This window comes from Onychostoma macrolepis, chromosome 03 (assembly GCF_012432095.1).
Source record: "Onychostoma macrolepis isolate SWU-2019 chromosome 03, ASM1243209v1, whole genome shotgun sequence".
In the NCBI taxonomy this organism is placed as follows: Eukaryota; Metazoa; Chordata; class Actinopteri; order Cypriniformes; family Cyprinidae; genus Onychostoma; species Onychostoma macrolepis.
In genome coordinates, this window is record NC_081157.1 from 29,538,115 (window position 1) to 29,562,424 (window position 24,310).

A 24,310-nucleotide genomic window follows, 5' to 3' on the forward strand; every position below is an offset into this window, starting at 1 on the left:
GTTTTTTTCAATAATTTGTTACGCTCTGATATACATGTCAACTTTAAATTCCAGCCACTTTCCATGTCTAAAATATGTTGACTTCACAACAAATTTTTGGATGGGAAAGGAGATAAATACAAGTGTTAGCACAGCTGAAGACACACTAACAAAACATAATTTGGCACTTGCAAATGCTAATCAGAGGGAGGTTATATTTATAATTAAAGAGATGGCACATTTCTCATTCTAGAAAACACTTTATTGGATCTATCCCCAAAAAAGTGGTGCAAAATCTGTCACTGGGGTCATCCCCTTTCAAAAGGTACACTTTTGAACCATGTTTACCCCTAAAGTGACATCTTTTGTACCATTTCTATTTTGACTCTTTTGCTGGAAGAGAAAAACTGTAAATCTTAAAAGAATTTTAGTGATGTAGTAATACACTAGATTTTGATTTCCTAACTTAACAGACATGGACTAAAAGCATCTCAGTTTTGATTTCATGGGGTCTTTAACCACTGTTTTATTGAAAACATCAGTGTAGTGTAGTTCATTTGTCTTACTAGTTATAGTTCCTTTCGTCTTGTTGTGGGAATGTGGGCTTAAGCATGACTTGAAGTGCAAATTTGAAAAACAAAACCCCTACATGCTTTCCCACTCCCACACCCACTCCCCAGGCTGGCTGTGGGGGAGGTTGGAGAAATTCGTGACTGGCCTCTTCATGTCGTGGAGGAGCGCTAGAACATTTCCATTTTTGCTAATTGTAGCGCTGGTGTTTGAGTCATTTTAGCGTGTCATTCTCAGGGATGTCATTGGGCACGCAGGAAGTGAGAGCAGGGATGCTGATAATCTGTTTTGTCATCGTGTTTGCATGGAGCGACACAGACTGACAAGGCCGTCCTGTCATCAGGCCAGGCAGGAAACACAAGCTGTCTCTCATAGTGGCACACTGCCAATAAATTCATCACGTGGTCAGCCGGTTATGAAGGATTTGTGAAGGAGCCATTCATGGAGCGGTGTAAACACAACCCTCTTTGAAATATTAATGTCTCAGCTTTCATTTGACTCCAAATCTGATCTGCGCGGCGGTTTCTTTTGCTGTTTACATTTGCAGTTAGGTGTTAACTACTGACGTCCTGTGCATGTGTGTGGGAAAGTTTATTGCCATCCAGTCTGCCTTCAAAGGCTGAAATGCTTTTGACATCCTCTCTGAAAGTGTTGCTAACTCCTCCCAGATTACTGTTGGTTTCCCAAAGAAATCTCTGACCCAGATTTGGCCCCTTGCTGCTCCAACTGCAAATGAAAAGAGCCTCAGCTCTTTTCCATGACAATGTGGAGGCTATATGGCTCCCTAAAGAAAATTAAATCAGTGGAAAGCGATGTTTTGGAATATCAACATGTAAATTTCAGGCTTTAAGCTATATATCTCTGTCTTTGAGATGCTTGTTTGTCGTATTTTTTTTTTTTTTTATTATTTCGTAAAAAAATATTTTGTGTAAAGACTTATTTATATTCTCTGAGTGTGATATTGAAAAAAAATAAATAAAGGGAGAGATTGTTTTTTATACTGTCACTGCGCTAGGTCAAAATTAATTAAAATATCTCAAGCGTATTTACTTTTGTTTTAAAGTGTTAAGCTTTGCATCTTTTTTCTACCCACTATGAAATTTAGCCTAATTGTCTAAACTTTTAAAATATTTTTCCCTAACTGTTTAAAACTAGGGTTGTCAATAGATCACTAGTCTGAGAGTGATTGTCATGTTCACACATGGCTGCATGAACTGAATTAGGAATGAAAACATGCACCTTTCATGGTTTTCCGTTACCCACCACTATACCACCCCAACCACATGATGCTTTTTTTGGAAACTAAATGGTCTAGATTTCAATCCTGTAGCTTGCTTTTCTATTTCAGATGCAAAAATGTGTTATTTCATGTGACAGGTGTGACATTTTCCAGTGTCATTTCCTGAAGCAGCAATATTCGCTCAAAAGCTTCGGGCTGATCTATTCTAGACTCCTATCATAGATTGTTTAGATGGTCTTGTGCTTCAGTCTCTGCCAAACTGAATGAAACCACCTGTGTGTTTGACTGCTGTGCCACATTCATTCAAAGCACCACAGCCACAGGCTCCTATCAGAGAATTAAGCCGTTTCATAGATGGCTCTGAATTGAAAATTAGGCCGGCAAATGATTCAGTCACTTGATAAAACTGAATTACATCTCAACGGTTGATTTGTTTTTCTACAGATTTTTCAAAGTTGTTGTAAATAACATTTCTTTGAAACAATTTTCACTCTGAAAAGTAAATCCTACACTGTAGATAACGGAATTTAAATAAATTAAATGGTAAATAGAACTTAAAAATCAGTCCCTTAATGTGACGCACCTTTTTGTCCTTGCTTAGTTGAGCACAGTGTGATTCCATGTATGGCGAAAACTTCCTTTCTCTGAAACGTGACAGGATAAAGGGTGGTGCATATTTTGCAAATATCATTCGGATGGCCTACAGCCAGGAGCACTTCAGCACAGTGACCTTGTGTTTGAAATGCTGCTGTTGTTCTTGGGCAGTGCTATCGCTCAGAGGGGTCTCACGCTACGCTGCATCCTGAATCAGCATATGGAAAGAGTAGATCCATTAAGATAATCTGCAGAAGATTACTGTCTGTTTAGAAAAGCTGAGTCTGGGCCTTTTCCTGTTAGCGGCAAAAGGAGAAACGTGGCAGGATTGAAATTGAGGTGATTGCGGTGACCTCCTTGGCACAAGTTCTCACAGGAAAACACGAGCACTCTGAGCTGGCAAATGCCAGCTCATATCTTTAACTGGTGGTGATGTCTGTTGAAAACGTGTAGATTGTGTTAGATTTACATTTACATTTACGTTAAAGCCTTATCAAAGTACACATTTGATCAATTCACCCATTCCCTGAGAGTCGAAACTATGACCTTGGCGTTGCAAGCATTTTGAGATACAGGAGGTAAATGCACTCTTTTTGGGTGTAATGCTGGCTAATGTGATGTTTCTTCTTATTTGTAACTTGTTTTTCTTGTTTTCTGGAAACCAATTAGAACCAGTAGATGGATGTAGTAGACATGCAAACCTCTTGTTTCTTCTGCCATTTTCTACTAGGGCTGATTATTCAGTTGCGTTGTGTATTTATATAAAGGCGCAGCTTTCTGCCAGTACGCTGAGATGATCTCATGGGCGCAAAGGCTGTTAATCATGTTCTCCAAACACATTATCAGAGGTTGTCAGCTATGCAGTTCTGCCAAGATCTGCCATTCTTTGTAAATGAGGGTATTTAAGCACTGATTAATCATATCAAGAGTGCTTACTGGCCATTCTCCCAGATGGTGCTGGGACCAAGTCACAAATTTCCTCATCCTGAGACGTCATATCACCCGTCATCATCATCATCATTCACACCTCATTTGTCTCAGATGAGATCCTGCCTCATGTTGCCCATTGTTGTATTGAATGGTTTTGGGTTTGAGTTGGACTCGACTGAATGTGATGACAGTGGTTCCCCTAGTTATGACTGATTCATTTAAGGTGATGATGTGTGTAAGTGTTAAGATCACAAGTTGCATCGATTGTGTTTACATGTGTGACCCTGGACTACAAAAGCAGTCATGAGTCGCACAGGTATGCTTGTAGCAGTAGCCAATAATACATTGTATGGGTCAAAATTATCGATTTTTCTTTTATGCCAAAAATCATTAGGATATTAAATAAAGATCATGCTCTATGAACAGATTTTGTTTAAATTTCCTACCGTAAATATATCAAAACTTAATTTTTGATTAGTAATATGCATTTCTAAGAACTTCATTTGGACAACTTTAAAGGTGATTTTCTCAATATTTAGTTTTTTTTTTTTTTTTTGCACCCTCAGATTCCAGATTTTCAAATAGTTGCATCTCGGACAAATATTGTCCAATCCTAACAAACCATACATCAATGGAAAGCTTATTCAGCTTTCAGATAATGTATGAATCTCAATTTTTAAAAAAACTGACCCTTATGACTGGTTTTGTGGTCCAGGGTCACATATTAGCAGTGGGTCACGATGGCTGTCTAATCATCCGACAACTGTTAGTGACGTTGACTTGGAAAGAGGTTCATGGTTCATCATCTGCTACTTAAAGTAGATAGTCATCAGTGGAGTTGTCTTGGTTTATTCATCTATCCTCAATATGTGTCTGTTTGATTATTCACTTTTTCACAATTTAAAAGATTCATAAACGTCCACGGGTGTGTTATAAGTCGGCAAAAGCCTCAATGTCCTTTTCTGAACTGTCACATAGTGAAAGATTCAGAAGACCTCACAAAAGATTCATTTTTCTTGAAGTGCCGCTGTGAATAGTGGACATTGTAGTTTGTGGACAAGTGGTTTTCACAGTCTTTACAGCACGAGGCTTAATCATGCTTCTAAAATTAGATCGGTTTAGCATTTCCCCGCGGGGACTGGGTTGTCTTGATTTTTGGAAATTATTTCCCATGTTTCTCCATCACACAGAAATGTGAAGCAGCAATGAAGTAATGGACTTGTTCTCATCTCCAGATTCAAAGCAGAGGTTTTGAATGCGAGCATTTTGAAACCATTTCAAGTAGGGATGTTCAAAACACAGGGGTCTTGATATTTTCAATTTGCTGAAATTGCCAAAGATCCATCAGCTGGTCGACTGTCATAAACAATCCTTGGTATTGAGGGCAGGTTGAGTGCTCTGAAGGGTGTGTTAACTAAGGTGATCTAATTACCATGGCTGATTTCTTGTAAACAAGAGCTGTGAAGCATACTTGTTGTTCTATTGCATGATTACCCTGTTATTACCCTATAACCTTGCACTATTACCCTAACCTAGATTTGACCTGGTAAATTGTTATAATTGATGTAATGATAAAATTGTTATAATTTAGCAAATGATGAGACAAACTTTTGTTACCATATACTGACTAGAAATGGCAGTGTGACTGACACAAATGATCAGCCAGGCAGCATTTATTTAATCAAAATACAGCAAAAACAGTAATGCTGTGAAATATTACAATTTAAAATAAGTTTTCTATCTGAATATTGTTTTAAAATGTTATTCATGGCAAAGCTGAATTTTTAGCAGCCATTACTTCAATCTTCAGAGTCACATGATCCTTCAGAAATTGGCTACTTCACAAACATGAAACAAATTTTAATATATAGCTGTATTGATTGATATCTTGTTTATTTGTTAACAGTTGCATCAAACAAACTTTTAAACTCACTGTCACAGTTGTCAGTCCACAACTTCTAGTTTTTCTTTAGACCGTGTCAATCGATCACAAGTGGTGTTATTAGTGTAAACACAACTTTGTTTCCAGGTGGTCTGATAAACCTCTCACCTGAACATTCACTGGAATCTTCTGAGCCTAATAAGCCCAAATAATTACCTTGAGTCAAACAGTCAGGCCTTGTGTTTTAAAGTAAATGCACTGAGCAGTGATGCCCTTTTAGCATTACAGTCTGTGCTTTTAAGACCTGCTCGCTTTTCCAGTCTAACTCGCTGGGCCCTTTTGAACCAGCACAATGGTTTTCCCAGCTCTCCTGTGATCACACACTGTGAGCTTAACGGACAGCTTGGCACAGGTTGAAAGGCGTATGGAAACTATGTGATTTGGGAGATTTGAAATGCTTACATGCGAAGAGGGGTTCAGTGAGTCCATGCAGATTAACTGATTGGATACCAGGCCAAACCCATCATGGGTGTCTCCATTTGAAGGATTCCGCCGCTAATCGGGTGGGACCAGAATTGGGTCGGTTTTGAGGAATGTGAGTGCAGACGATCTTAAAGTGCTTAATCCCTGTGTGGTTGTCACAACAAGATTGTCAGAGCGAAGTGTGTGTCTTAACCGAGAATAGCTCTGACCTCATTATACATAAAACTTCCCCTGCAGGTTACTTGTCACGTGAGTTGCAGTGGGAGACTTGGTTTAGAGCGACCCACGCACCATTTTCAATTTGAATAAAAGGTGAAGTGTTATGAGGTGCTTTTGATTTGTCTTAGTCATATTTTTATCTAAAAATAGTCATTGTCTGGAAAATGAAACTGAAATGAACAGCAAATCAGTTAATTTATATGTAGCAGCATGTCGTTGTTTTTTTCTTCATTATGACTGGTAATATCAAGTTAGAACATTTTATTTATGTATTTATTTTTAACAAAATTATATGTAGAGTTATTTCTTTCAGTTTAACCATTGTGCTGTGCTAAAAATCCTTTACCTAATTTGGTGTTCCTGGTCAAAAATTGCCGACCTTTTTAAAATTGCTTGTAAATCTTTCATTATGCTATATTATCACTAAACTGTGGATTTAATATTTTATCAACTGGTTTTCTTTCAATTAGCACAGGTTTGGCATTTATTTTTGGGACTGATTGATAATAGGCCTCATTGATCTGAGCTTATGCACCTCAGTTTTTGGATGAAAACAAACAAGCAATCAAACAAACAAACAAACATAATTTGTGGATGATTTTGGCAATATTCATTCAGTACATAAGTTCAGATCAAAAGAAATAATACAAACTCTGTACTAACTGAAAGAAAACAAGTTGATAAAAAAAAATCCAATATTTGGTCATGAATTTGGAAGTTATTGTTGTCAATAGAATAGAATTGCAGTCTCAAAATGAAACATCAAAATGAAACAGTTGTGTAAATGTGTTCAAATTCTGGTAACCATTTAATAAATATCTAAGTTAACATGTTAACTTTGGTAGCCCTAAAACATTTTGTGAAATCTTTTTTCCAAAATATATTTTTTTTAATGATTTGTCTTCAAGGGTAAAGCTTTTCAAAGTGCAAACACAGGTTCGCAACACATGAACACTAGAAAGTTTCATCTTTGTCTAGTGTCTAGGCTGTTTCTCTCCAGAAGTTATAACCGACAAATGTCTTGATTCTCAATTAAACTGGAGTTGTAGGTAGAGGTCGACCGATTCATCGGTTTTGCCGATTAATCTGCACCATTAGTTGATTGCCACAACTATCGGGTATCGGCAAAAATCCATGCCGATAGTTTTCCGGTGTGCAACCATTGCTGGAGTGGCTGAGAAGGGTCCGCTGGCATTATACAGTACGAGAGCGGCCTCTAGAGGCGGAAATCACTGACAGCACGTGTTGTTTATTTTGACACGTGACACTGCGCGCTGCACAGAGCGGGAAACTCCAGACTCGCATTTAAATACAGCCGACAGAACAGAGCGCCATTCACATAGTTTTCTATTAAATTACATTATATTTGTCCCAAATCGTTGTGAATGTATAATGACTTCACCCTAGGCTATAAATTATGTATTGTGCATTTTTCAGCAAAACGTTTGTCTTTCTGTGGCTCTAATAAAGTCTGTATGCTTCATGTAGAGAGCTGTAATACAGATCGCGCGTTCTCTTTCCGCTTGCTCTGTTTTTTTAAACACCGAACTTCAAACTCATTTATGCCACATTGTTCATTCTTGAAGCAAACTTATGTCCGTTTGGTGATTAAATAAATTGTTTTAGACCGCCACTTGATCTGAACGCAAAGCGTCTGGTGTGTGTGTGATATTTCTGAGTTCTCCTAGACGCAGCACTGCGCTTTTGCCCGGTGTGGGACTAACTTTTTTTTTTGATTAGATAATTATCGTGTTAAAAAACAGAAGCAAATAAAGTGTGTGAGTACACATACAATATCCATATGTATGTAATTTTAATGCTATGGCCTTGTGTAGGCATTTAAAGCTGGCCATCTTTAAGCGTGATTGTTGAAATTAAATGCTAGCACTTAACAATAAGAGTCCATTCGTAGCATTAATGAAAACTGTAGAAGTATTGTTCCTTGTTAGAGTGTTTTCATTTCAACATTCACTATTAGCTACTAATAGGCTACATTTTTAAATTTTAAAGTTTCTTCTTTTAACATTAGCAAACTATGAAATAACTTTAATGATCAGTATAGTAAATACTATTAATATTTTTATTCATTTACAAAGTATGGTTCAGTACTGTTGCTGCTTTTTTTTTTTTTTTTTAAATAGTAAAGCACTAGCTCTCTTTCAGTATCCATTTTGAAAACTATCGGCTGATTAATCGGTATCGGCCAGTGTGGTCCAACCTAGCTATCGGTATCCGTAAAATCCACTATCAGTCGACCTCTAGTTGTGGGTATCTCTTAATATTCAGAACCAGAGAAAGCCATAATGATAATGTCACTTCAGTAACTGATTATTTGAGTGCATGTGAATCTAATCAATGGCTCATGTTTTCTTCTCGTCTCTCGCACAGTCTATCCTGCTGCTGGGCAGTGTAGCTCTGGCATGCTTGGCCTTGGACCTCCTCTTCCTCCTCATCTACTCCTGCTGGCTGTGCTGCCGCCGTAAGAAGAGCGATGAGCAGCCAAACGCAGACTGCTGCTGCACCGCCTGGTGCGTCATCATTGCCACCCTCGTCTGCAGGTGAGTCTGAGAATGCATTATTCCTCATATCAGCAGCTCATTCAGGCAGAAGATGACACGTGTAGTCCGAATCTCCAGAGAGATGCTTTTATCAAATGATCCCCAGCTGGAAAAACTTCATTCTGTCTGTTAGAGTGTGAAAGAAGGCGTGTATTATCTGAAGGGCTGCAGGGTTTAATTTCTGGAAGGGAAGTCATTTCTATACTAATCTCTGTGGTTCATTTGGAGCTCTCTCTGGGGTTCGGTGTGGCTGTATTAACACCTCTGACTCCGCTAGCTGCAGGCGTGGGGTCATTCTACCTGTAGCCCCAAAACTCCTTAGTGGTAAGGGATAATGTAAGGATGTCCACTGAAAATGTCCACTGTATGAATATGAAAGTTCATCAAGCCAGAAACACATTTTATGGCAATACTGAAATGCTTAGCCAAGACAGTCCTGTTTTTAGTGTTATTTTGGCGGTAGTTTCAACCTTTTGCACTCATTGGCTTCAGGAGAAGATGATATTTTGAGAAATGCTGGTAGCCAAACAGTTTTGTTTACAATAGACACTGAGACATTTCTCAAAATATCTACTTTTATGTTTTGCATAAGCGAGGAAGTTTTACAGGTTTGGAATGACATGATTATGAATAAATGATGACCGAATTTTTTCATTTTTACATGAACTACCCTTTTAAGGCAGTGTCAATGCACAGATTTTGTTGATCAGTCCATCTGGTAAAGAAGATAGTAAGTGGTAAGAAGGTTGATAAGATGAGTGGTTTTGATGAAGAACTAATTTTGACAGGTTAATGGCATCAGAGCTTGAGTAGGAAATGAACTAGATATTCATGAGACATTCAGTTTCTTATTCAGGCAGCTGAACTTGAACCAAATTGCTTAGCGGGATTCTCTTTAGACTGTTACTCTGACATGAAGGAACCAAAGATAAACCATGAGTTTTTTTAGTTTTCCTTCTTTCCTTCACTTTCCTTTGCTTTTAAATAGCTTGTAAAAGCGCCGCTTGCATTTTACTTTTGTTTCCAAATTAGCCGCAATTCGGCGTTGATTCAATTCAAGCAACAACAAAATACAACGTCAAACAAAATTAACAAAACGAGTAAAAACACACCATGCTACATACCTAATATAAAATAACAAATTGGTTAGGCTACACAAAGTTTAAATGGGTATACAAAACTGAAAATCAGCAAACACTGTGGAACCAAATAAATAAGAAACATAGAACGTTTATTAGTAAAACGAATAAGAAAGCTTGGAGGCACGGCATTCACCTTGATGTAAATTAAAATAAAATAAATAAAATACTCAGTTTAAATAAAGTAAAAATCAGCTAACACTGTGGAACCAAATAAATAAGAAACAAATGTTTAAAAAGACCTCCAAAATCACCTTTGATAAATGGCAAAAGGCTTTTTAAACTCCAAAAAACATATTGCCAAACAGGTGCTTTTGCATTTTGTTTCGAAACTAAATCTTATCTTCCGCCATCGTCTTGTCTCTCACCTCACCATTCTTGTCAGTCAGCTTGACTCGCTCCTCACTTGATAAATGAAATCTGACTCCTGCTCCTGATCTGTGATGCCACTGTTGTTCAGCACGCTGCACTGAGCAGACGCTTCGGTTTTTAATTGTCCGTTCCCTAACTGAACTAAATGATTATTACTATAAAAAAATCATAACGACGGTGGGGGGCAATTGACTTTGTGGGCAAATGAGGTAACCGGTGTTGCGGCTTAACACCGGTAACACCGTAAACACTGACTTTCGCAGTAAGCCTCCGTTAAGAATTATGAACGTGGAAATGCAGAGGAGAGGGAAAAACAAAACACCAGTCATGAATTAGAAGTACAAAATGAGGTTTTGTAAAGAAAAATGACAGGATTTCGATACGCATGTACGACAGTTAGTGGAAGCTAGAGAATGTGGTTCTAAAGTTTTAAATATGGATATTTTTCTTAGACAAACACTTCACTTGGCTTCAGAAGGCCTTTATTAACTCCACGGAGAAGTGTGGAACATTTTTTATGATGGATGGATGCACTTTATTGGACTTCAAAATCTCGACCATTATTCACTGCCATTATAATGCTTGTAAGAGCCAGGACTTTTTTTTTTTTTTTAAATATAACTCCGATTGTATTCGCCTGAAAGAAGAAAGTCATATACTCCAAGGATGGCATAAAGGTGAGTAAATCATGGGATAATTTTAATTTTTAGGGGAATTCAACACCAATGTCTTGATTTTGATTATTTGTACTCTTCACGATCATGTCAAGGTCATTTGGATCTTGTAGTGAAATGTGTAGCAGTTGGTTGAAAAGAACTGAACATTCTTCTTGAGAATCAACTCTTGGTCCTTCAACACACAAGTGCTGGATTGCTTGAATTAATCACAGGATGTCTATTAATTGGTTTGTGAAATTGACCGTTTCATTCCTGGTGTGTTATAATGTCGATAATGACAAAGTGCTGAGCTGCAGAGTAAAGCTTGCTTGTGCATGAGAGAGTCATTTCTTCAGACACTACCTTCTGTCTGATGCTGTTGATATAATGCATGAAACCACAAAAAGTGTTTCTGTTGTCCTTCACTCTAGTTTTCCATCATTGTCTTCAGAATCGACCGTAGTGGGTTTTTATAAAAATTTTCCAAGTGCATTATAATTCATTAAAATTCAAGATGTTTCTCTGAGTCAATTCAAACCAGTGGAAGGATTCATAAACAAACAGATTGAATAAGTAATGCTGGCTTTTGTTATGATGATGTTTGACGCACAATGTGAATGAAAAGATTTTGGTGGGAAAGTTGAGACCCCGCTATTGTCCTGTCTGACATCCTGTCTCAAATAAACCCTGTTGCTATGGCAGCGTCTTTCCCGGCAATTCCTAACTTGTGGTTTTTGGCGTTACAGCCATCATCAAGGACTCACAAAAAAGACCACCACCTTTTTCCACCACCACCCCCTGCATCTCTCGAGTTTTTTTTTTTTTCCCATGTTAACGTGCGCTCGCTCTTCAGGGAGTCCACCTGTGATGGTGTCAGCATGAGGGAGGGCCTGCTGTGTGGTTTTGTGAATCTCTGTTCTTCAGTGTATGTTGATGACAGGTGTGAACTTTATGGTCACTATGAGTTACACACCAAGCAGTAAATCCTGTCTTCAGTACATGGTCTATTTTTTTCCCCAAGCTCGGAAGTTGTAAAGACCTCAATGACTAAGCAAAAATACTCTAAGGAGTGTTGCTGTCTCTTCTTATCTTCTACGATCACACCGGTGTGATCAGTCTTGGCTGGTCCCTGGAGCGTACGATCACACCGGTGTGATTGGAACTTTCAGTGAGTCACGTCATTAACTGCTGAAATTCAAATCTGCTTTCTGGCGCGGAGCCAGATCAGACGCGCGAGCGCTTGTAATATTATCACTTATTCAGTGTTTTCAACCATATAATGTTTATTTTAGATTTCAGACATTTAAATACACATAAGTACTAGCAAAGCCATACATTTATAGTTTGTAAAATATGCGCTGATGTCTATGGAAGCAGCAATAATGATCCTTACAAATATAATCTGACGACATGTTTTTATTGATATCATATACACATAGTGTAGGTAACACTAAAGTTTACTCTGCTCTTCTCCCAGTTTACTGGAGACTTACTTTAACGTGTTTCGGGAGGCGAGGATGAATTTACGTGTTGTAAATGCCACAGCTGGATTCAGCGCGAGCAAACATGGCGGCGCCCATCACCCTGTATAGATCAACTAACACGATCATTATAAACGTGTTTAAACAACCAAACACATTTACTTGCATATATTTCAGAATCGGAATATCAGATATTTAATAATATAGCGAGTATGTTTGTGAATATTAATAATAAAAAAAGGAAAAACGAAATAAAAGCAATCCATGTGTCATACAGCGCTATTACGGCTGCGGTGTGTCACATGACAAGCATGACGCGTCGCCATGGAAACAATAAGGCTATAAGTTCTAAAATAACGGTCGCTTAAAAAAACTCACGCCTGGGGCTCAGATAGAATATTTTAAACTCACGTGTGAAAGGGTTAAAGCCACCATGGAAGCAAACGTGACCCTAATAGTTACTTAATACATATCCAGGTCTTATTTAGATTATATATATCAGTGCGCATTTAAAAAAATATATAATATAAAACAAAATGTGAATTAAAAAAAAAAGTTTATAGAAAGTAAATTGCATCTGTTTTAGACCAACATAGATGATGTTTATTAATTTATTTATTTTTAGTTGGTTTTGGTTTGCTGCTTTTAGTTTGGTTTGTTTTTATTTGGTATTAGTTTGCTTTGCTTTGGCTTTATTTTTTGTTTTGTTTGCTTTGTTTGATTTTTGTGTGTATGTTTTGTTTTAGTTTCTTTTGTTTTAGTTTGTGTTTTTGTTTGTTTTTTTGTGGGGGAATGTGATTCCATGTTTACCTACTTGTTTAATCCACGAAGAGATAGTCTCACACATCCTCACTCTCTCTGTCAGTCTCAGTCATTTCACTCTTTTGCTAAATCAGTTACTAAAACTTCTCTCTCTCTGTTTTTCTCCATCTCATGCTTTTTGCTGCGAGTTGGCACGTTGAGCAAGCATCTTCCCTTCTGTGAAAGTTTATCAGTGCACATCTGGTCCTGTGTGGAAGTGAAAATATGGAGAACACTTTATCGGTCGTGTTCACAGGCTCCCTGCTGATTTCTCCCTATGGGGAGGAAGATGAGCCCATTTTCAACACAAACACCATTAATTATAATCACACCTGTGAGGGACATGACTCAGGATTTCTCATAATGTGATATTAATATTCTCATAATGCACGCCTGCAGCCAGCAATGCTTCATTCTCACTTTTAAGTGGTACACTTTAAGTCTAGGATGAAATGTTACTTTTTAAAGTGATAATTATTACAAATGATTATGATGGTCATCTTGTTGCTCAGCTGATGACGAGTTAATCTGGATTTTTCTTATATTATATCTTATATTTTTTTAGAGGAGGTGTTTTGCATGCATGATGTGATTTTAGTTGTTAGGTAGTTTGCATAGTAAAACATCTCACAAAAGTTGCTTCGTTAAATTCATCACCTACTTCTAAAACCATACACGTTCAAATAGATGTCTTTTGCCATTACGTTATGCTTCAGGCTGGTGTTTTTTTGGTGTGTATCACCACTGTTTGCTTTATAAAGAAGACGTGTCAAAACAAAATTTGTATATATATATATATATTTTATTTTTTTGTTTTATTTATTTTTTTTTAAATGTGTCTCAACCCTGTGTATCGTTCCATTCCGCTCATTTACATCCCGTAATATGTAAACGTACTCTAAGAAATGTCTTAATTGGCTTCAGGTGAACCTGAAACCATCAACCACCATCTATTTTTTTTTTTTTTAAATACGTAGTTTTACACATCCCTAATAATTATGAACTGAGATAGAATTGCTATACAGTAAGACTAATCATGGTCCTGAGTAATAAAATAAGGACAAGTTGATACATGATTGATCATTTAGCAGATTTGCCCATTGTTCAGCTTCTGTGTAACACTGAAAATATAAATGGGCCACTTTAAAGCAGCAAACAACAAACATTATCTTATTTCACATCAGCACGCCTGCATGGTAACTGCACCAGCAGAATTCCACTGAAATGCGGATTTCCACGTAATTCTTCTGTACGTCATTTAGACACATCTCCTCACCCATCTCTTGCGTTTGAGTTTCAAGCGAAATGTACCATATTTGAGTTTATTCTCAATTCCACCCCAATCAGCACCAAAAATGTGCAAAAGTGTAGATACTGCATGGACTACTCATCACTTATGCAGGTCTTCCTGTAGACTCTGTGTATCTAGACACCCTATAGGAACAGATTGTTTAGTAAGAAGCCCTTGTAATGTGTACCATCTGAAGGTTCTCTTATTCCATCGGATTTGGTATTAAATATGTCAAGACAATTCTGTTTCTATTGAAATTTTATGGCGAAACCTCCTGAGAATTGCTGATGAAGGCACATATTTTGAGAGCTTCACAAGAAATCTCAGTTGACTCATTTGAAGTAACACACGAGCGCTCAAATAGAAACCAGAAAGTACAAGAATGTTTTACAAAATGTGGTTGAGACATGCAATCCCCTGTCCTGAATCAATGATTCATGAGGACGCAGAGGAGTGATCGTAAACAGCAGAATCTGAGTCATGTTACTGTAGATTCCTTCACGGTCCAATCAGTCGTGTAGGTTAACACCTACTCTTAAGTGTTTCCTGTTTATTCTGAGTAACATTTAGGGTTTGTGTTGTTATTTGCTCCTACATAGGAGTGAGTTCTTTTGAGTTTCTCTGCACCACATTCAATATTTAGTAGGGATGCACCGATACCACTTTTTCTAGTAATCGCCCGATACCGATACTTTTATTTTTGGTACTTGCCGATACCGTGTCCTGAGACTGATATTTTCATTGCATTTGTACATTTTTTTTAATTTATTTATTTATTTTTATTATTTTTTTTATAAATATTGGGTACAGAAACCAAAAGAGTATGTATAATGTTATCAAATAGATAGTCAAACCAAAATTTATTCAGACACCTTCAACATTTCTCACATTATCAAAGTTTATTCGCTATAGTTTAGAAAATGGTAATAAAATATGACACAAACTCAGTTAAACTGTGTCAGAACAAATTCAGCTTGATAATGTTCCGATAACTTTGATAGAAAGGTATGTAAAAACCTGAACGTCAAATTTTTCCCAGACTCGGTCTGAATAATTTTTGGTCCCAAATTTGTAGCAATTTTACTGGTAGTGAATTTTACTTCACTGTATGAAGAATTGTTGGTTATAATATGTCGCAGTTTACTTTTATTTTGCTATCCTCACTTACTTAAATTAACTATTGTGTCCTGCACCCACTAGTAAAAAAATATCAAAAATGATATCTGGTGTCTGAATAATATTTGGTTTGACTCAGGGGCGTAGCCACGGGTGTGCCGGTGCCACCCACAGTGGCAGCTGGCACACCTAAAAACAGATGCAGAATCATTTTTTTTTTAATCGTAATAAACATGGGCAGCGCTAAGGAGGGGCTTGCAGATGCTTCAGCACCCCCAAGAAAGACCAAAGCGCTGCCATAGCACCCATAAGAAATTAAATAAAATAAAAACATTTGACTTATTACGCATTCATAACTCGTGCATTGCAATAAAACGTGACGTGATTAGCAGGCGCACTTTTCAAATTGTCAGCATTTTATTTTAAAAATGGATCGGTTCCTTGTGCCAAGTAGGCCTGTCCCCGACTAAAGATTTCACTAGTCACACGTAAATTGATTAATATAATAACCTAGGCTACTAACCGTCCTTTAATATATAGGTGTATAGCCTATTCCGCGCTCAAGCACACGTATAAAACTAGCAATGGCAAAAGTAGGCTAATGATTATGAATATGTTGGGGGAAAGGGAAAAGAAAACATTTGAATTATTTGTTAATAAACTAGTGATTTCTTCTCAGTCAGTCAGTGTCGGCTGAAAAGATAAAGTTGCTGAATGCGACGCTGCACTCGCCATCTCCACATGAACTTAATAAAGAAATGCACCTTTTCATTCCGACTATGTAATTAGAGATGTTATATATTTTTACAGGCTATATCAGCCCAGTCTGTTCTGTTCTGTAACGTTAGTAATACACAGTCTTGGTGTTTTTTTTTTTTTTGCACATTAATCTGACAGTAAATGTGGCACACCCAGTTTTTCTGATGCACACCCAGAGTCTCTTTTCTGGCTACGCTCCTAGTTTGACTGTATGTCATTCGGTTATTTTCACACTTAATTATGCCGATTAAAAATGTATTTCACAAGTTTTTGTTACTTTCACTGTTAATTTTTTTTTTTTTTTTGCTCTATGGTACATCATCTGTAACTTAATAGCATCGCAGCGGCTTAGTACTGTAATCACGTGTTTTGCTGTAATAATGCAGGGAGCCACTTGTTATAAATCTCCTAACTAGAGGTCGACCGATAGTGGAATTTACGGATACCGATAGCTAGGTTGGACCACACTGGCCGATACCGATTAATCAGCCGATAGTTTTCAAAATGGATACTGAAAGAGAGCTAGTGCTTTACTATTAAAAACAAAAAAAGCAGCAACAGTACTGAACCATACTTTGTAAATGAATTAAAATATTAATAGTATTTACTATACTGATCATTAAAGTTATTTCATAGTTTGCTAATGTTAAAAGAAGAAACTTTAAAATTTAAAAATGTAGCCTATTAGTAGCTAATAGTGAATGTTGAAATGAAAACACTCTAACAAGGAACAATACTTCTACAGTTTTCATTAATGCTAGGAATGGACTCTTATTGTTAAGTGCTAGCATTTAATTTCAACAATCACGCTTAAAGATGGCCATCTTTAAATACCTACACAAGGCCATAGCATTAAAATTACATGCATATGGATATTGTATGTGTACTCACACACTTTATTTGCTTCTGTTTTTTAACACTTAATAATTATCTAATCAAAAAAAAAAAAAAAAAGTTAGTCCCACACCGGGCAGCAGCGCTGCGTCTAGGAGAACTCAGAAATATCACACACACACCAGACGCTTTGCGTTCAGATCAAGTGGCGGTCTAAAACTATTTAAGTACATAAGTTTGCTTCAAGAATGAACAATGTGGCATGAATGAGTTTGAAGTTTGGCGTTTAAAAAAAAAAACAGAGCAAGCGGAAAGAGAACGCGCGATCTGTATTACAGCTCTCTACATGAAGCATACAGACTTTATTAGAGCCACAGAAAGACAAACGTTTTGCTGAAAAATGCACAATACATAATTTATAGCCTAGGGTGAAGTCATTATACATTCACAACGATTTGGGACAAATATAATGTAATTTAATAGAAAACTATGTGAATGGCGTTCTGTTCCGCGGCAGGCTTTTCTGTCGGCTGTATTTAAATGCGAGTCTGGAGTTTCCCGCTCTGTGCAGCGCGCAGTGTCACGTGTCAAAATAAACAACACGTGCTGTCAGTGATTTCCACCTCTAGAGGCCGCTCTCGTACTGTGTAATGCCAGCGGACCCTTCTCAGCCACTCCAGCAATGGTTGCACACCGGAAAACTATCCATGCCGATACCTGATAATTGTGGCAATCAACTATCGGTGCCGATTAATCGGCAAAACCGATGAATCGGTCGACCTCTACTCCTAACTGTGATATTTCAGAAATAAGTCGCATTTTTTTTTTTTTCATTTGAAACGTGCTGCGATTTTTATATTTCAAAGCCACTCATATAATGCAGAATCTCTCATGAAGCAAGCAAAACATGCGCAGCGTGTGCACGTATTTGTACTGGTGCAGAATGAGAGGGACAAGTACAGAAGGCCTACAGCCTAGCGCATTTCAAACAGGCTGTTAGTTTCACTTTCGCCAGTAAGTCGTGTATGCTTAACGTTGATAGTAAATTGTTTATAGTGAATGCCCCTATAAATTGTCTTATTTACGATTTAGTTTTAAGCCAAATGATGCGTGTGCTAAGTGAGCGAACATCAACAAAGATCACACAACAGAAGTATGTGCGCACTCTCTCTCTCTCCCTCCCTCCCCCTTCCGTTAAGTAACTTGTGCATTGTTTTACTTGTTTCTGACATATCTGACCGAAGTACAAACTATCCAGTGATGTCTGTGAGAAAAGGATATTCACTCGACAAGCTCACGCATCTCAATCCACTCAGCGTGCTTTGCTTGGCCTATCAGCTTGTGCACATCAGCTATACAGGCGTTAATACTGAATATTTAACATTAAATTCATTGCATACATATACTTCGTAGACATCATCTCTAATAACTCCATTCTGCTGTCTGTTGTTCTGTTGTCGGTGTTTCTTTGTCTGAATATGGCACTTATCACATGCTGTGTGGCGTTTGGTATCGTGCATTTTAAAAAGTACGAGTACAGGAGCTCAGTATCGGGCCCGATACCGTTATCGGTGCATCCCTATTATTTAGTCCAGATGAAATCCCTTCAAATGCACACTGTTCAGTCAGAATTGATATAGGCCCCGTCCCAAATGGCACCCTAAACCCTCGCAGTCTTTCTCGGAGTCTGCACTTTCGTGACGTAATGCCGCTTTGACTGTTGGGTAGAAGTATGGATCGAGGGTGCATAATGGCTGCAAAGGGGGCGCTCGCGAGCACCCTTCTGAATGCTAAAATGACGAATAGGACACCCTACGGTCTCGTGGACTTAACGGACACATGCATGCGGCGGCCATTGTAAGACCGCAAGTGTACATGAAGTGTTCCATTTGGGACAGGGCCATAGTTGGAGGCATACAAGTCAAGACACATGAATTTGCTCTGTTTTCAATGATTTAAAGTTTGATCCTCACCTCTGTCAGATAGTTTAATTGTAGTTGGTGTGAAACAGCCTAGAGGACTCATTCCAGATGCACAAGCACCTAAGTTTCACGCTTGGACTTCTGATCTCTGCAGCTTCAGGCACATTTTAGCTGTAGCGCTGCATAACTAAAGATTATGGAAATCCAGAGCAAGACTCTGAAACCTTTACAGCGTTTATGCTAATCAGCTCATGACTTGACATTGAAGCCACTTCAAAGGCTCTGATAGCATCACAGCAGCTAGTGTGCAGTTCATTTGGGAATTTTGAAGGGCTTGAGACAGGAATATATAAGCTTGTGTCCATCCAACATTTTTGCACCAGAAATATGATTCATCTGTCCAATTGTACATCAATGTATGTACAAATTATTTATAGCAGATTTTCTGATTTGATTCTGATTCACAAGCTCTTGATTCCAGTTTTGATTCAATTCTGTTCATTTTAGTATATTACAGATATAATGTCAGTATTTCTTACATATTAAAGATATTCTGTCTCTGCTAATGCTGTGAACTATTATTATTATTATCGCAGTACCTTTGCTCACAATATAACATTGGGTAATGTGACCCTGTGAAAAATAAATATACTAAAATGTATTTGAAATGCATTTCTTTCATGCTAAGTATACTAAAAATAAAATTTCATATTTATGCACTTATTAAAAATAGCCTGCAATTTGGTGTACTAAACTGTTATACTTAAAGTCTGTTAAATTGGAACAACTAATTTTGTACTTGATGTACTTTAATTGTGTGAAAGTAGTGCTGAAGTACAACTAATTGTTTGTGCTAAAGTGGAACTATTGCAAGTATACTTCAGGTACACTTACCTAAAAGACAGATACTATTGAAATATCATACAATCCTCATCAGTAGTGACATTAAAACACATTTTAGGCTTAATATTAAGAAATTTTCATTGTGCACAAGTAGTGACCTACTCCAAATAAAGTTTAATTTTAAATTTTTATATCAGTTAGGCTTGATCGATATGTTAGTAAATATGCTAATAACTATACTTAGTATGAAATTAATGTATTTTAAATATATTGTTTATTTACTAAGGGAATATTGCAATAATGTCAGTAGTCTTCTTTATAGATAAAAAAAAATATATAAGATTTCCCTACCTTTTTTTTTGTCTCACTAGAGTAAGCTTTTTTTTAAACACTCCTATGTGTATGTGTAATAGGGTTGGGCGATGTCTACCAAATTGGCATCGGACGATGTCTACAGTGAAACATCATGATGGATGATGGCATCGGGGGGCGGGGTTAGGGGTGTGCCACGAAGCGTGAAAACAAATAACACGTTCTACGGAGCCACTTGATAGTGGTAGCCCGTTACATTACAATAGCTTACATGAAAGTTCACTTACCACTTACACAAAGTAAGGAGAGATGACTGATAGGACGATGGTGAATGATTTGCAGATCCTGAGCACCACTGACAAACATCTAATCTTGTAAAATGTGTGGTAAGTACTGCCACTCCGTATTATAGAGTCCGTGTGATCTTGAATCTCGAAAGTGAACGTAAAATGAGTGCGCACATTCGAAAGTCGTTTCAATTCCCTGCATATTAATAGCGGCTCCCCAATTTATTTACAGTATAATTACCCAATGATATAATTGCGAGAGAAAGTATTGAAATAATTTTTTTATCCTCCCATCTCGTAGGCTAGTTATTCTCTTTAGGGGTTCCGTTGTACACTTAATTTTCTTTCCGAACATGGAATTGGGGTGTGGCGGATTGCGAGAGGGGGAGGGGGGGAATCACGATGCCGGCTCAACATCGTGATGTCTGTCAGCCATCAGCCCAACCCTAATGTGTAATCGCTCTAAAAGTGTCAAAGGTTTTTTTTTTTTTTAGCATAACTGATTTGCTGCTAGCTACACGGTTAAATTTTTAGATTGAGAGCCATATTTAAATGTGGGATTTGAATTTGAAAATGCATTTTAAATGGCAGTGACAACTATAGCAATGGAGGGATCAAAAATCTGTGCATTAAGTCTTGCAAACTAATAGACCTGCTATTTGTTCTATGTCATGTATTTTTTATTTATTTTTTTAATTATATATTTTTGTAAGAAGATTGCACTTTTTGTACATCTCTCTCTCTCTCTTTCTATGTATTTATATGTATATGCGTGTTTTTTTAATTCATTTTTATTGGTAACTGTAGCTGTTGTATACAGAGATAAAACACCAAAGGCCTCTCTTTGGGTACAGTGACCAAGCTAGTCTCGTCTTAGCTGTGTGACACTCCACTTAACGAAATCCCCACTGATTCAGGACGCTGTGCTTTAGGGGGAAGGGCGCACCAGGACGAGCATGAGTAATGAGATTGCTCAGTGTGATCTGTCCAGTCAGTGGAGTGTTATTCTCTAAGGAGCATTTAACCCCATTCACACTGATCAACAATCACAGGTCATTATTTATTATATGTTATGCAACTCAAGTCTGCTTCTTAGCATTAAGGAGCGCTGGGATAGATTTCGATGAGTCATGTGGCTTATGTTTGTCATTTATTTGTTTGCAGTATGTCTGTATGGACCCATGAGAGCTGTTGCCCAGAATAGAGACTGTCTGACAGACTGAGCTTTCTTTAATACAGGACAGCAGTGATATGGGACCACCAAAGGCCACAGCTGCGGGAACATTGATTGATCTGTCCTCGGGTCATATCTTGCCTTTAGAGCCCACAATCACTTCCTTTCTCTCGGTATAACTATTATCTGAGATGTCTCTGGTATGGTTTGATGTATCTGACCCTATAAACCTCACTGCTGCCCTTTTTTGCAGGCTGACAGTTTTATAGCTGACAGGCTTGTTTGGGCTACCCATACCTTGTTTGATATGATTACAATGGTAAAACCGTAGTGTTCTTAGAAGTAAGTCACACTGGCAAGGTTTTTTTTTTTTTTTTTAAGAAATCAACAAAGCATCTAAAAATACTTTAAAATTACTGTTCTTGAACTGATTTTTTTATATATATACATATACACTGACATATAAAAAAAAATATATATATATATATACTTTTTAGATTTATTTTAAAGATCCATTTAAAAACTCAGAACGCCACCTTGCACAAATAGTCCTGTATAAGTATTAATTTATTTCTGTCTTCTTGGGAACTACAGTATGAACCTCTGCTTCTTACAAACAGATAATTTCACAGTGAAGTCATTGCATAGTTCTGTAATAGTGTAAACACAAGTAGCATTATAATTTATTTTAATACAAACAACATGAGAAAAGAAATGTCACACTCTAACCATTCATGTTGTGCTATGAGAGATTAGACTGTGTTTTTGTGTATTTAGTTAACTTTACTCATGCAGATTATCCACCAGATTTAGTGTAGCAGGAATGCTGGGAACTCCACTGAGACCTCTAATGGGTCACATGACCATGGCTTCGGGGGGACGGCGAGGTGACATCTGCTTCCTGATCTGCACATTCGTGCCGCAACACGCCCCATCTGAACAGCACAGCGCATGGAGAATAAAACCAACACACCACGTCAGTTTAGCACAACTAACTGCATGTTTACAAAATATAGAGCTATTTGAGATACTCTCACTCAAGTGACTTCCTGCCTAGTGCTTAAACGACAATGGGTCCTTCACATTCAGACGTTATTGTGAAATCTTAATACTTATCATTTGCTTCACAAATGGGCCAAAGTCTAAGACTGGCAAACGCATGGAATGCGTCTTAAATGTACTCTGGCTGAGAGCTGTGGAGCTTGTCCTGCGGTGAATAGCTCTTTGTTTAGCTGCAGAACCCCCTTAAGCGGGGTGACTGCTGATTGTAGCTGCCATTGAATGCTTTACAATAGAGTTGGGTGGCATACTTGAGCGAGAGAGGGTGGGGAATGGGAATGAGTGGGATTGAAAGCCCCATCGGCAGGTTGTGCTATTCTGCCACCTGGTGGTGAGGCAACAAGCTCAAGTCGGATGTGTTGGTGGTCATATCTCTGGTACAGATGGTGCAGGTGGTCTGTACATTGCTGTGAACGGTCTCAGTGGGTTTGTGGGGCAGCCGTGTGTTTGTGACCTGATTCTCTTGTTGGTCAAAGCTGTTAGCACAATCGATTCATTTTCATCTGTCTTCTCCCAGCGCTGTTGTTGTAGCCCAGCAGTCTGAGTCAATGTTGTGTTGAGTTTCACAGAGTGCTATTGATCATTTGACCACTAGTTCTCTTGTGGTTCTCACATGTGCACAGACACTTGGACTAAATGGACTAAAATCATTTTGTTAGTTGCGAACTGTACAAATATATAAAGTGAGTTTTCACTACGTTAACATTTAAGGCTTGTATTGCATATTGCATGGCTTGAACCAGCAACCTTCTGGTTATGAGCCCATATGTAATGCAATAATGCTTAGAATTCATCTCTCTGAGACAATACTACACTCTTTTCTATTTACAGTCCATTGTATTTTCATCACTGATTTTTAAATATTTTAAAGCTGTGAGCCTTTTAATGCTTTATTTGGTTACATACATACAGTTAAATGTTTGGCATCTGTAAGATTCTTTTGTTTTTGAAAGTCTCTTATGCTCACCAAGGCTGCATTTTATTTGATCAAAAATACAGTAAAATCTGTAATTTTGTGAAATATTATTATAATTTATTTAATATTAATCATTACTCCATTCTTCAGTGTCACATGATCCTTCAGAAATCATTCTAATATGCTGTTTTGATGCTTAAGAAGCATTTTTATCAATGTTAAAAGCAGTTGTGCTAAGTAATATTTAGGATGTTTTTTTCAGGATTCTTTGAATGGAATTTTATGTGTCTTTTTATGTGTTTGTGTCTTTACAGAGTAAAAGTAAAAAATAAAAAAAATAAAAATCTTTAAAACAAATCTAATCCAAAATCATTTTAACAGTAGTGCATATAGTGTATTTATGGTTAATACAAAAAAATACACACAAGATAAATAGTTTATTTTTAGTATTTTATAATTATTCTTAAATCTTTACATTTACATCTTTACAATTTCTAAGTACTCCTGTTTAGACATGACTGCTGTAAATCAGTAGCCCTGAATGATCTGTGAGAATTCACTCTTATTTAATAAGTCATTCATGTGTGTTCAGTTGTGTTATGAGGACAATAGAGTCTGAATTAGATGCTTGTCTGCGTCTTCTGCCGGCTGTGTGCAGGGGTTTTGGGACATTACTGACCTATTCCTCAGGGTTACCATGGCTCTGCAGAAGGCCTCCTCTTCATGCCTCTCTCTTTGTCTCCTTACAGCGCTGGCATTGCTGTTGGTTTCTACGGGAATGGCGAAACCTGTGACGGCGTGAATCGGTTTACCTACTCCCTCCGCCATGCCAATCGCACCGTGTCAGGAGTGGACAGATTGGTGAGACACTGATGCACACTGGGTTATGTTCA

The 24,310-nt window shown here is 37.6% G+C and overlaps 1 protein-coding gene across 2 annotated transcripts in view; it reads left to right on the forward strand.

Annotated features, from left to right (window-relative positions):
- Positions 1-24,310, forward strand: part of ttyh3a (tweety family member 3a) — a 66,767-nt gene that overhangs the window by 6,917 nt on the left and 35,540 nt on the right. For both annotated transcript variants that reach the window (XM_058768458.1, XM_058768459.1), the window contains exons 2-3: positions 8,286-8,455; positions 24,167-24,278. In XM_058768458.1, coding sequence (XP_058624441.1) covers positions 8,286-8,455; positions 24,167-24,278 — 282 coding nt within the window. The remainder of the gene's footprint in view (positions 1-8,285; positions 8,456-24,166; positions 24,279-24,310) is intronic.